This window comes from Tupaia chinensis, unplaced genomic scaffold, assembly GCF_000334495.1.
Source record: "Tupaia chinensis unplaced genomic scaffold, TupChi_1.0 Scaffold144982_1, whole genome shotgun sequence".
Classification (NCBI taxonomy): Eukaryota; Metazoa; Chordata; class Mammalia; order Scandentia; family Tupaiidae; genus Tupaia; species Tupaia belangeri.
In genome coordinates, this window is record NW_006204841.1 from 51318 (window position 1) to 63019 (window position 11702).

General features: G+C 42.9%; 1 protein-coding gene across 4 annotated transcripts in view; it reads right to left on the bottom strand.

The window, feature by feature from the left end:
• Window positions 1-28: 28 nt before the first annotated feature.
• The window catches only part of CLOCK (clock circadian regulator), a 125238-nt gene continuing 113564 nt past the window's right edge, over window positions 29-11702 (bottom strand). For 3 of the 4 annotated variants that reach the window (XM_014583887.2, XM_014583885.2, XM_014583888.2), the window contains 3 exons: window positions 10825-11030; window positions 5004-5262; window positions 29-2853 (listed from right to left, as the gene is read on the bottom strand). In XM_014583887.2, the coding sequence (XP_014439373.1) occupies window positions 2677-2853; window positions 5004-5262; window positions 10825-11030 (642 nt within the window). In that variant the 3' untranslated portion in view covers window positions 29-2676. The remainder of the gene's footprint in view (window positions 2854-5003; window positions 5263-10824; window positions 11031-11702) is intronic. The other variant, XM_014583886.2, reaches the window with a different exon arrangement.

An 11702-nucleotide genomic window follows, 5' to 3' on the forward strand; every position in this document is an offset into this window, starting at 1 on the left:
CAGACCTGCAGTACCAACCCCAGGTAAGCAGAGGAGGGGTAAAGAGTGAAGGGGCAGTCGGTGCTTCAGAGCTTTCCCAACACGCTCGCTGGATCCGAACAGCCAGGGGAAAGTAACTAGATGCTCCTTTAAATCTAGCAACTGTTAATTCCAAGCAGGAAAAAGATGAGCTGTGAAGAACAATAGGAATTATAAAGGGGAATTTTTTCTTTTGCAAATATTTGTGAAAACAGAATGTGTGCCAACAGCCTACAGACTGGCCCTTGTGTGTCTGCGGCTTCTTCTGCTCCCCAAGTACACAGTACTCGGCTCACTCCCTTCAGTCTGCTTCCTAGAGGCCACGTTCTGCAGTTCTTCACACCTTCTCTTAGCTAATCCCTATCTCTAAGTACTGCCGAGAACTAAACCAGGCACAGCTCAGATACTGGAATGATGGAGGCTGAGAAAGGCAATTTGAGAGGGCAGGACGCCAGCTGCCAACGCCGCAGGTGGGCTCTGGCTCTGGCTCTGTGTGTGCAGTGGCCAGTGGCCGGCCCAGCTCGCTCTGGCGGAGGTCCCTGACCCCCTGGGTGAGCGCTGAGCTCCAAGGGCCCCTGGGGTGCGAATGGCTGACTGCTATCTAGTCACACTTCTTTTGCGGGCAGGTGCCAGTTTTCTTTGGTTGGTTTCTTTTTTCTAACTTACTTGTGGCCAGGTAGTTTTCTACAAAAAGACAAAATATATATATCCCTTAAAGATATCAGTAAAGCTGAGGACAGAGAAGTTTTCCAAACTTAGCGTTCCCCTGGCCCCTTAATCTAGCAATTTTGCTCTAAATTACTTTCATCACTCAAAACTTTTTTCTGGTGAATGACCTCAACTCTGCTGAACATTTTCTTTTAAGATCAATTTTGATTTATTATGCTTGTTATCCTCCTCTTCCTCCGTAGTAATTTTCAATATTATAGGTAAGATTTTTTTCATTAATCTTTTGTTCTATAGTTGTATATTGCATTATCAGTACCACAAAATCTATAAAATGGTTTTTTAAAACATATGAATCTTATGTTGGAATTTATTACCTTTAGAATGATATTGCCAAATGAAATCTTAGTTCATGTTTAAAAAGCATGTGAGTTACAATTTTCTAGTGTATTAAAAGCAACCTTCGCTTTGCTTTGCTTGACTTCCTACCCCTTCTGTTTTCTTTGTAGGAATATCAAGATCATATTGAACAATTATTTCTTGGTGTTCTGAAGTGACTATTTAGCTTTCAAGGAAAATGCTGATATAGGAAATAATTTAGGGATCACAAATAATTGTGACAGTGTTGTCATCTTTTATTTAAACAATTTGTACCTCCAGTTCAAGAGACTTACAGCAGTCTTCACAGGAACTTAGGAGAATGACAGTGACACCCACATGCTGTTAAAAATGTACTAAGGTTTCAAAACAGCTACTGAACCAGACAATGAGTTCAAGATGGTGAGTTATCACCTGAATTAAAATCAAGGCACTATGGGTTTTTTTTTTTATGTTTTTTTTTTTTTTTTTTTGTCCCTCAAATAACACTGAATCATTTCTGACTAAAATAAGCATTGAAATTGTGAAGGATAATAAAAAGATTCCAACAAATCCTAAAAGTTAAAATTCCCACCATTAAGAATGTTAAAAAGTGCCTACAATGTTTTCTGTGCAAATTTTACTCCTATAACTGAAACATTCTTGAAATTACTTTCAGGCTTGTTGAAAACCATTTACACAAATATTTCCAACTATGAACTATATCAAAATATGTGATCAAAACTCTCGACCATCTAAAAGCAGTGCAAAAATCTTGTTTTTCAAACATAATTGAAAATAATGAAATGAGGGATAGTTCTGAATAACTTGAAAATTCTGTTGTAGCAATAATTTAACCTGAAAAAAAAGATCCATTCCCAGCAGCACACCATCCCTCACCGAGCAAAGTGTGACACCACAGCCAGTGTGACTGGAAAGACCTGTGCCCCGGGAAGGTGAATAGAACACTACCGTGTTGTAAACGAAAGGAAAAACGAGGGTGTGTCAGAATCCAAGGAAATGCACTCATACCTACCAGGAAGAGAGGGTGCTTTCTCATGCAGCATACAGAATGTTTTGCTTTCTGTCCTTTCATCCAGACATATACATATTTTTACAGTATCTGTACACAGAGAATTTGAACCCATATAACATTCTGAAAATAATTACTGTTCCATCATTACCTAAAGAGGGGAAGGACTGAGGGGGGAAGGGCTACCGTGTCTACCACACTGTCTTCACGGCACCGTTAAGCAAACCCCTGATGTGGCGTGTCCTCTGCAACACTTGGTAACAGGCACAGAACCGCTACGAGTTACGAACATTGTCAGTGCCTCTCTGACTTGAAGTCATTCCATAGTGGAGCTTTTTAACATTTGGCAATGCACTCTTTTCCATTAAAAAAATCTGGGCAACTGAAACACTGTGAGAATTGGCTATGTCCCTATGATCATCTGCTGGCTGGTATTTAATCTACATCTGTAGCCCTAGGCAGCAGTGCCCCTGCCAACTACTTCCAGAACTAGAACACTCAATACTGCACTGCATGAAACTGCTGAGCTTCTCCCTCCCATCCTCAGGTCATCTAGCAGCTCTTCCTGGGCCATGCCTTCCTCCCGCGACATCGCCGAGTCACTACGGCGGAACCTTGGAAGGGTCGGTCAAGCTGTCAGTCCTGTGCCGACTGAGCTGCTGCTGTTGCTGAGACTGGTGTTGCTGGTGATGCGACGGAGGGAAGGTGCTCTGTTGTAGTGGAAACGCAGCAGAGAGGATGAGCTGAGTCGAAGGGTTTCCATGCAGCAACCTAGAAGTCTAAAGAACAAGTGGGTCATGCAATACTGCTTCACCCCGCTGCACTGTCCACAGGGACAAGAGCCTCACGTTCTACGTCACTTCATCTTCGTTCTGTAATTTATCAATTCTGGACAATGTTTGAGGCTCTTCCCCTTCTCTGAAAGTAAGGCAATTTCACTTTTTCAGATATCTGAGCTGAAGATTTCTTACTATAAAAGTCACATATGTGTGGAATAAACCACATGTATTCTTTCGTATACATCCTAAAGAGCTAAAGGCCAAATTTTAAACAGAATAAAAACTGAGTTGGCCTCTGTGAAAAAACCCTCTGAGACCTGCACGCAGGTCTCGGGCTGGTCAGAGAAGTGAAATGAGCTGCCGAGAGCAGGTCCCTGCCATCCACTGTGTGGGTGCTGGCGGGCCACCCTACACTGCTGTAGACCGCGGCTTCATTTACAGAGTAAACGTCACAACACTGAGGTTTTATAAAGACTAATATTATTACTTAAAAGCAGCGCGAAAACTAATACAAAGTTGTACGTAGCAGTGTGGTAGGAAAAACAGAACAAAATGGGCACCGGCAGAGGGTCTGTCGCCAGAAGCCCTGCCCTGCAGATAAGCAGATCCTGTCCGAGCTACTGACAGGACACCTGGGTTTGCATTTGTCCATATTTGTTAATCGAGGTGTCTACCACATTTCCAATACGTACAACTGGCACATTATAGATGCCAGCTAGTGGTGCCTCGTTCTACCTTCAGCACTCTCTCCATGAGCTAGGACTCTGTTCACCTCACGCTGTGGGACAGGTGGTCACAGTATGTGATGCGGCCGTGACTTATCTCAGGGTAACCGGACTCCAGAGCCCAAGTCCTTAACACGGCTGCACCTCCACGGTATCTCTCCTCCGATACTAATTTATAACAGGATCACAATGAAATTTAATCCAACAAAATTAAGACAATGCCTACATGTACTACTACTAAAAAAGTTCATTCCTGGGAACCAGCAGTTAGCGTAATGGCTATGTCGCTGGACTCCCATGTAGTCGACCGCGGTTCGTGTCCCGGACCCGGTGGCTTAAAACTCACGCCGGGCGCGTGTGCGTGCGTGCCCATGATCCCGAGAGGAGAATGGAGGAGAAGGGATTGCGGCGTGACCATCCCCCCAGGAGGTAATTTCTCGCTTTCTGTCTCTATGTCTCTCTCTGTCTGTCTGGCGAGCGCACGCGCCCTATAGCGAAAATCTCTCTAAAAAAAAAAAAGTTTATTCCTCTTGATACCCTTGCCCCACACGGAGTAGATAATTGATAAGCAGCTAAGAAGGAACTGCAGAAAGAAAAGTACCTTAGCTTAAACTTTAGAAACTTTGGCCAAAGGCTGAGAAAGTGGGCTCCAGGCCCAGTGGTCCGCTGTGGGCAGGAAACAGGCCCTCCTACCTAGCAGTCCAGGTAAGTGGGCATGCCCACAGCAGGGCTGAATGCCCTCCGCAGCTAACCAGGGGACTGCAGCGTGGCCATCCCCTCGTAAGCACGCACACCCTGTAGCAAAAAAGCTTCTGCCTTGCAAAGGTTTAAACTGCATAGGAAGCTTTTATAAATTTCTCAGATCAGTTATAAGACTGTTTATTCAACACCGAATTTCATTTTATAAGAATGAATAGGATTGGGACCAGCAGTTAGCATAATGGCTATGTCGCTGGACTCCCACGTAGTCGACTGTGGTTCGAGTCCCGGACCCGGTGGCTTAAAGTCACAGTGTGTGTGTGTCCAAGATCTCGAAAGGAGAATGGAAGAGAAGGGATTGTGGCGTGGCCATCCCCCCTGGGGGGTGATTTCTCGCTTTCTCTCTGTCTCTCTGTCTCTCTCTGTCTTTCTGGCAAGTGCACGCACCCTATAGCAAAAAAACACTCCAAAAAAAGAAAAAAAAAAAGAGTGAATAGGAATGAGGGGACCAGCAGGTGGCATGGTGGTTAAAGTGCTGGACACTCCCACATGGCAGACCATGGTTTAAGTCCCAGACCTGGTGACTTGCTTTCTCACTTTCCCTTTCTCTGGTCAAATGAAAATAAATGAAGGAATAAATAAAATTAAATTGAAAGCAATTTAAAAAAAAAGAAAAAGGAAAACAGAGTGGATAGGACTGAGACAGCTTCCCCGTGGCTGAACTACCTGTAAAAACTGCTGCGGCGGCTGGGCCAGTGGGGCCTGAGACGGTTGGGGCACCGACGTGAGCTGCTGCTCCTGCGAGCTCGGCGGCGGCGGCTGCGGTGGCGTCACCGACAGGGTCTGGGACTGCTGCTGCTGCGTGGCAAAGGTGGGATAGGCAGTCACCACCTGACCCATGAGCATCGTACTAGGGACCATGACGGCCCCACAAGCCACAGGAGCAGTCACCAGTTTGGTCACAAGCTGCTGACCTTGAGAGAACCTGTTAGAGGAAGAAAAGAAAGTGGAGTCGAAAGTCAAAGGTGCACATCATAAAGGCAGAGGGCAGAATACACCTACTTAAGGTACTCAGCTCGTCGATTTAGGTTTTTTAAGGCTGTTATGTTCCTATTTTGTTTGTTTTTCTTTTTTCTTTTAGGTTTTGCTAAGGGCATGGGTGCTTGCCAGAGACAGACAGAGTGAGAAATCACCCCCCAACATAGGGGTATGACCACACCACAATCCCTTTTCTTGCGTTCTCTCGGGATCTGGAGCACAAGTGTACACAGGCCCAGGACTTGAACCACTAAGTTGGCCATGTGGGATTGAGCCATCTTCACCTCCACACCACCAGCTGGTCCTTGTTTCATGTTTTAAAAGTTTTTTTTTGGGATATAGTAAAATGAAAAATTGTTACATATATAACAACATAAAAAAAAATACAGGGGTTTTTGGGTACCAACATTCAAAAAGAATGAAGTTGGGTCTTCCTACCTTATACCATATACAAAATTAACTCAAAATGCATCAAGGACCAAAACATTAAAAGCTAAAAGTATAAAACTTCAAAAGTGGGGCCAACATATAGCACAGTGGTTATGTTGCTAGACTCTCACATGGCCGACCACGGTTCAAGTCCTGGACCTAGTGGCTTGAAACTCACACCAGGCACACGTGCGTGCCTAAGATCCTGAGAGGAGAACAGAGGAGAAGGGATTGCAGCGTGGTCCTCCCCTCCGGGGGTGATTTCTTGCTTTCTGTGTCTCTCTGTCTCTCCGTCAAGCATACACACCCTGTAGCAAAATTCTCCAAGAAAAAGAAGAGCAAAGGTAAACTTGAGTAGACATTTCTCCAAAGACATGAAAGGTGTTCAGTCTCCCTAATCATTAGGGAAATGCAGGTCAAAGCCACAGTGAGAAGCCACTTTATACCTAAGGAGACACGTATTATTAAAAAATAAATAAATAAATAAATAACACCAAAAAGTAACCACACAGGGATGCAGAGAAGCCCTGTGCATGGCTGGTGAGAATGTAAAATGGTATAGCCACTGTGAAGAAGAGTATGCAGGCCCTCAAAAATTAACTACAATTACCAGATGAAGCAATTCTATTTCTAGGTGTACACCCAAGAGACAAACAGCAGAAACGTACACAGATACCTGCACACCTATGTCCACAACAGCGTTATTCACACCAGCCTGGAGGTGGATGCAACCCAAATACCTGCTGACAGGTAACCAGATAAGCATACGCAGTGCACACATACAACGGTGCAATGTTCAGCCTTTCAAAGGAAGGGAAGTCTCACACGTATGACACGGATTAACCTGGGAACGCTATGCTAAGTGAGATAAGCCAGGCAAGGGGTCAACAGATGGTGCAGTGGCTACACTGCTGGACTGCCACGTGGCTCTCCATGGTGAGTCCTGGACTGGTGGCTTGAAACTCATGCTGGGTGCATGTGTGTGCATGATCAAGATCCCAAGAGAATGGAGGAGAGAGGACTATGGTGTGGCTGTCCGCGCTGCGGGGTGATTTCTCACTTTCCCACTCACTGCCTTTCTCTTCTCAGTGAACACACATGCCTGAAGGCTAAACCCTCTCAATAAAGAAAGAAACCAGTCAAAAGAACAAACACCTGTGTGATTCCGCTTACATGAGGTACACAAAGCAGTCAAAATCCCAGAAGAAAATAGAATGGTGGCTGCTAAGCACTGCAGGGGAAGGGGCCAGGCAGGTATTTAACAGATACAGAGCTTCAGTTTGAGAAGGTGATGATTAACAACCATGTGACTATACTCGATAGTTAAAATGGTAAATTTTATATGTTTTACCACAACAAAAAGTTTTAAACCTGTAAAAAATACAGACTATTTTCTTTTAAAAAATTATTACCTTTAAAAACTTCATGGAAAAGTGGAAATAAAGTATGAATTTATTTTGGTATAAAAAATTCTGAAATCCATCCAGAGTTTTTCCATAGCATTTCCACAATCTTTCTGAAGATGCCTCATGCTGGGTCCATGGGAGTCACACCCAAGTGCACACAATTCACTTGCCACACTGGCACACAACTCCTAAATACACTCAAAGGTGATTTTTAAACTCTTAAGTTTATCAAAGAAATTCATATCGGGGGCCAGCAGGTGGCACAGTGGTTAAGGGCACTGGACTCCCACATGGCTGACTGCGGTTCAAGTCCCGGAATTGGCAGCTTGTTTTCTCACTTTCTTTTTCACACTTTCTATCACTCGCTTGCTCTGTCCCTCTCTGATATGCATGTATGTATATATGAATAAATAAATAAAAGTTAAATAATTCTTTCAAAAAATAAAAAGAAATTTACACTGAAAGTTCTATCTTCTAAGCACCTAATAACAAAATGACAGTCCAGTAGTGAAGACACTCTCCACTTTTACATTTATCAGCGCAGCAAGTGCCCATGCGTTCCAGTTCACCCATTTCTCTCCCTCCCCTCCCTCTCCTTTTGTTTTCTTCAATTAAAAAAAAAAAGATGCTTCTTCTGTGAACAGCAGCATTTCCATTTGTCTTTTCTGTGAAATGAAATCTGCTTCTAGCATTGGCCATACAGTGAAGAAACTGAGATATGACCCTACTAAAGATTTAACATAACATAAACAACTTTACAAAGTGCACTCGGCCACAGAAACAGTAAGAGTTCACTTCTCTGTAATCTTAACTGAGATTGTTATCTACACTTCCCAAGGGCTCACGGTTAATATGAGAACACTTCACTCACCTCTGGCACTGAGACACTTTACTATTCTTCTACTGAACTCCCACGTCCATGGCTCTGTATGTACTGCTCCCTCTGCCTGGAGCACCTCCCTAGATTCCTTGCCCTGGAGGCACCCAAAGCCAACCTCTTAAGACTCAGGCCAAGTGCTTGCTTCTGTGGCCTCATTCCCTGATCACGCTCCCCTCTAACTGCTCGGCTTAAGCCATAAAACTACTCCCTCCTTCCTTCTGAAGACCTATTACAGATCTGTCCTACCAAGGATGTCCTGACTTATCTATCGCTCTATTGCTTTAACTAGTCTTTCCCTTGCGGAAAGGACAATTCCATGTTTACCTAAGCATGCCTTTAAAAGTTCACTGAAATATGTACTTTTCTCCTCAAAAATCAAATGTTTACAAATACAGATGTTCCACAACTTACTATGGGGTTACTTGCAGATAAGGTGAAAATATTTTAAGTTGAAAATGAATTAAATGCACCTAACCTTCGCCTATGTGCTCAGAATTAGTCTACACTCAGCAAAATCATCGAATTCAAAGCTTATTTTGTAATAAAGTATTGAGTGTCTTGTGTAATTTACTCAATACTGTATTAAACATGAAAGACTGAATAAATGCATAGTACTCAAAGTACGGCATCTCCTGAACATGTATCAGTTTCGTATCATCTTAAAGTAAACAACTGTCAAGTACCATTTCACTGGAAGTTGAAAATCACCCACAGTTGCTAGAGACTGCACCCTCCAAATGCATGTCAGCATTCTAGTTTATTTCTCAATTTCCATTTCACTGGAAGTTGAAAATCACCCACAGTTGCTAGAGACTGCACCCTCCAAATGCATGTCAGCATTCTAGTTTATGTTTTTGTCATGAGGCTTTAAGCCAGCCTTCTGGGACCAGCAGGTGGTGTGATGGTTGCTAGATTCTCACATGGCTGACTGCAGTTCAAGTCCTGGACTTGGTGGCTTGCTTTCTCACTTTCCCTTTCTCTCTCTCTTTGTCTCTGTCTGGTCAAACTGAAAAACATTATAACAAATGGAATAAACGATTCTTTAAAAAAAAAAAAAAAAGAGCCTCCTCCTTCATTTGTATGGTGCTCATTTTTTTCTTTGAGTGGTATTTTTTTTTTTTTTTTGCTTTAGGGCACGTGCGCTCGCAGGACACAGAGAGATAGAAAGCGAGAAATCACCCCCCAGGGGGATGGCCACGCTGCAATCCCTTCTCCCTTCTCTTGGGCACGCACGCACATGCACCCGGCGTGAGTTTTAAGCCACCAGATCTGGGACTCGAACTGCAGTTGACTACATGTGAGTCCAGCGACATAGCCATTACGCTAACTGCTGGTCCCCAGAATACTTCCTTTTAGAATGTAAAAACTAAAACCAGACTTTTTGAGTCAAAGTCACTGAGCTCCAAAAGAAATAGTTCTCACTACTCTAAATGCCTATGTGATCCTAGAGCTTTTTTACTTCGTGGAAATTATTGACATGATTTTAATAAAATATATTACATTGTCTAATAAAACAAAAAAATTATACTCTAAACGAGCAACCTACCTAGTAAAATAAGTAAAAACTTAAAATGCCTAGAAGATGAGAGCTCAAACTACAGAGATCCCTGTAGCTGTGAGAAGACAGCCGCCAGTCTGACCCTGCTGCCTAGTGGTTAAGGGAGCCAGAGCCCACTGGTCCACCGTGTGCTCGAGTTCCAGACCTTGTATCTTTTCTTTTTTTGAGAGGTTTTTGCTATAAAGTGCGTGCGCTAGCCAGACACAGAGAGACAGAGAGATAGAAAGCGATAAATCACCCCCCAGGGGGGATGGCCATGCCGCAATCCCTTCTTCTCCATTCTCCTCTCGGGATCTTGGGCACGCACGCACACGCGCCCGGCGTGAGTTTTAAGCCACCGGGTCTGGGACGCGAACCACGGTTGACTACGTGGTAGTCCAGCGACATAGCCATTACGCTAACCGCTGGTCCCCAGACTTCGTATCTTGAAAACATGCTGGAAGTGTGTGTGCATCCAAAATTCCAATAGGGTGGAAAAATGGAGAAGGAACTGCACTATGACCAAGTCCCAACAGGGGATGTTTTCTCCTACTTCTTTGTCCCTCTGGCTAGTGCTCATACCCTCTGATGACAAACGAAAAGTGTGAGAGATGGCTTCCCAATGCAGAGAGGACATTTCTTAAAAAAAAAAAAATTGTTTCAGATGGAGCTACGTGGACTTCTCACTAAAATAAGTCATGGGTGACTATTTTTCTAATTTTTCTAGAACAGTCCACAAAAGCTTAGTGCAGCATATGTTTAAGCATTTACATTCTAAAATCAGATACCCACACTTGAGTTTGAAGCTTTCTTCAATCTTAACTGGATAGTGCCCCTTGATCAAATTACTAAAAACCCATTTTTTTCCTCTTATCTGGGAAATAAAAGAAGCCTCATACTCATATTTTTTGTTGAGTAAAAATTAAAGGAGATAATATTTTGAGCAGTTAATAAACTAGCCATTTTACCACACACAAACTCGTGTCTGTATTGAAAAGATAAAAGTTACTCGCTGACACAAAGCCTGTCATAAAGCCTGTGTAATGGATTCCACAGGAGTTAGTGGAAAAGAAACAAAATTTGTTATCCTCTTAGTATGAAGTCTTTGAACAATGATCATACTATATTTTTATTTCAAATTTAAGATACTGGCTACAGTGATCAACAAACTAAAATAATGTTTTTTAAAAATCAAATTACTACTTTTTAATCATCAATTTACAACTTTGTAAATGACAAACAAAATGTGGCGATTACCTTATCTGTCTGTCCTGAGTGAAGGTAGTGACCGCGGCACTCTGGGTACTGTTTTGTGGTATACTAGAGGGGATCTGAACCATGCTTCCAGCCGCGGGCTGAGAAATCACCATCGTGTTATACAGAGGGGCTGTCAGAGTGCCCTGGGTCTGACTGGGGAGCGACGTCTGCTGATTGTGTCCACTCAGGACATTCTGTTGGCTCTGCTAAAAAAGAGAAGAATTTACAGATTAACAGAAAAAAGTCAATAAATTGAGAAGCATGCTTTTACTGTTTATCATGCTAACAAGAGTTGCGATGGTGGAAAGAGAAGTGGCAGGATGGATTACTCGGGAAGAACTCTAACCACAAAGGTTAGATTGTCACTTGTAAGGAGAGTGAATTCGTTTTCAATACCTTGCTGGAAGGTAAGCTATGGCTTTAAGAAGAGTGTGACCTTATATTAAATACACAGAAAGAATTCTGCTCAGTGTCCAAAGTGAGTGACACTTTGATATTTTTCATTTAAAGACTTGGGGTTTAGAGTCACAAATGTAACTGTAACAAAATTTTTGCAATACAATGGGATTTCAAAGAATTCACAGACAAATGCAATGAAAAGATAAAAAAAAAATTTATTTCTCAACATAAATTCCATCAAATTCAAGATACTTTTTAAGCAATGATACCAGTCATTAGACCTCTTCTTAAAGAACGGAGGGTCCTGGGAATGACACCCTGTCAGTGTAGGCCTTTTACATTACTAGCTGAAGAAAACAGGGCGGCTCTGTATAGTTTTTAAGATTAGGAAACAGAGAAGTCAGAGGAGCCAAGTCGGGACTGGAAGGTGTACGGCTAGTAACTTCCCATCCCCTTGTGTGATGACAGGATGGAGCATT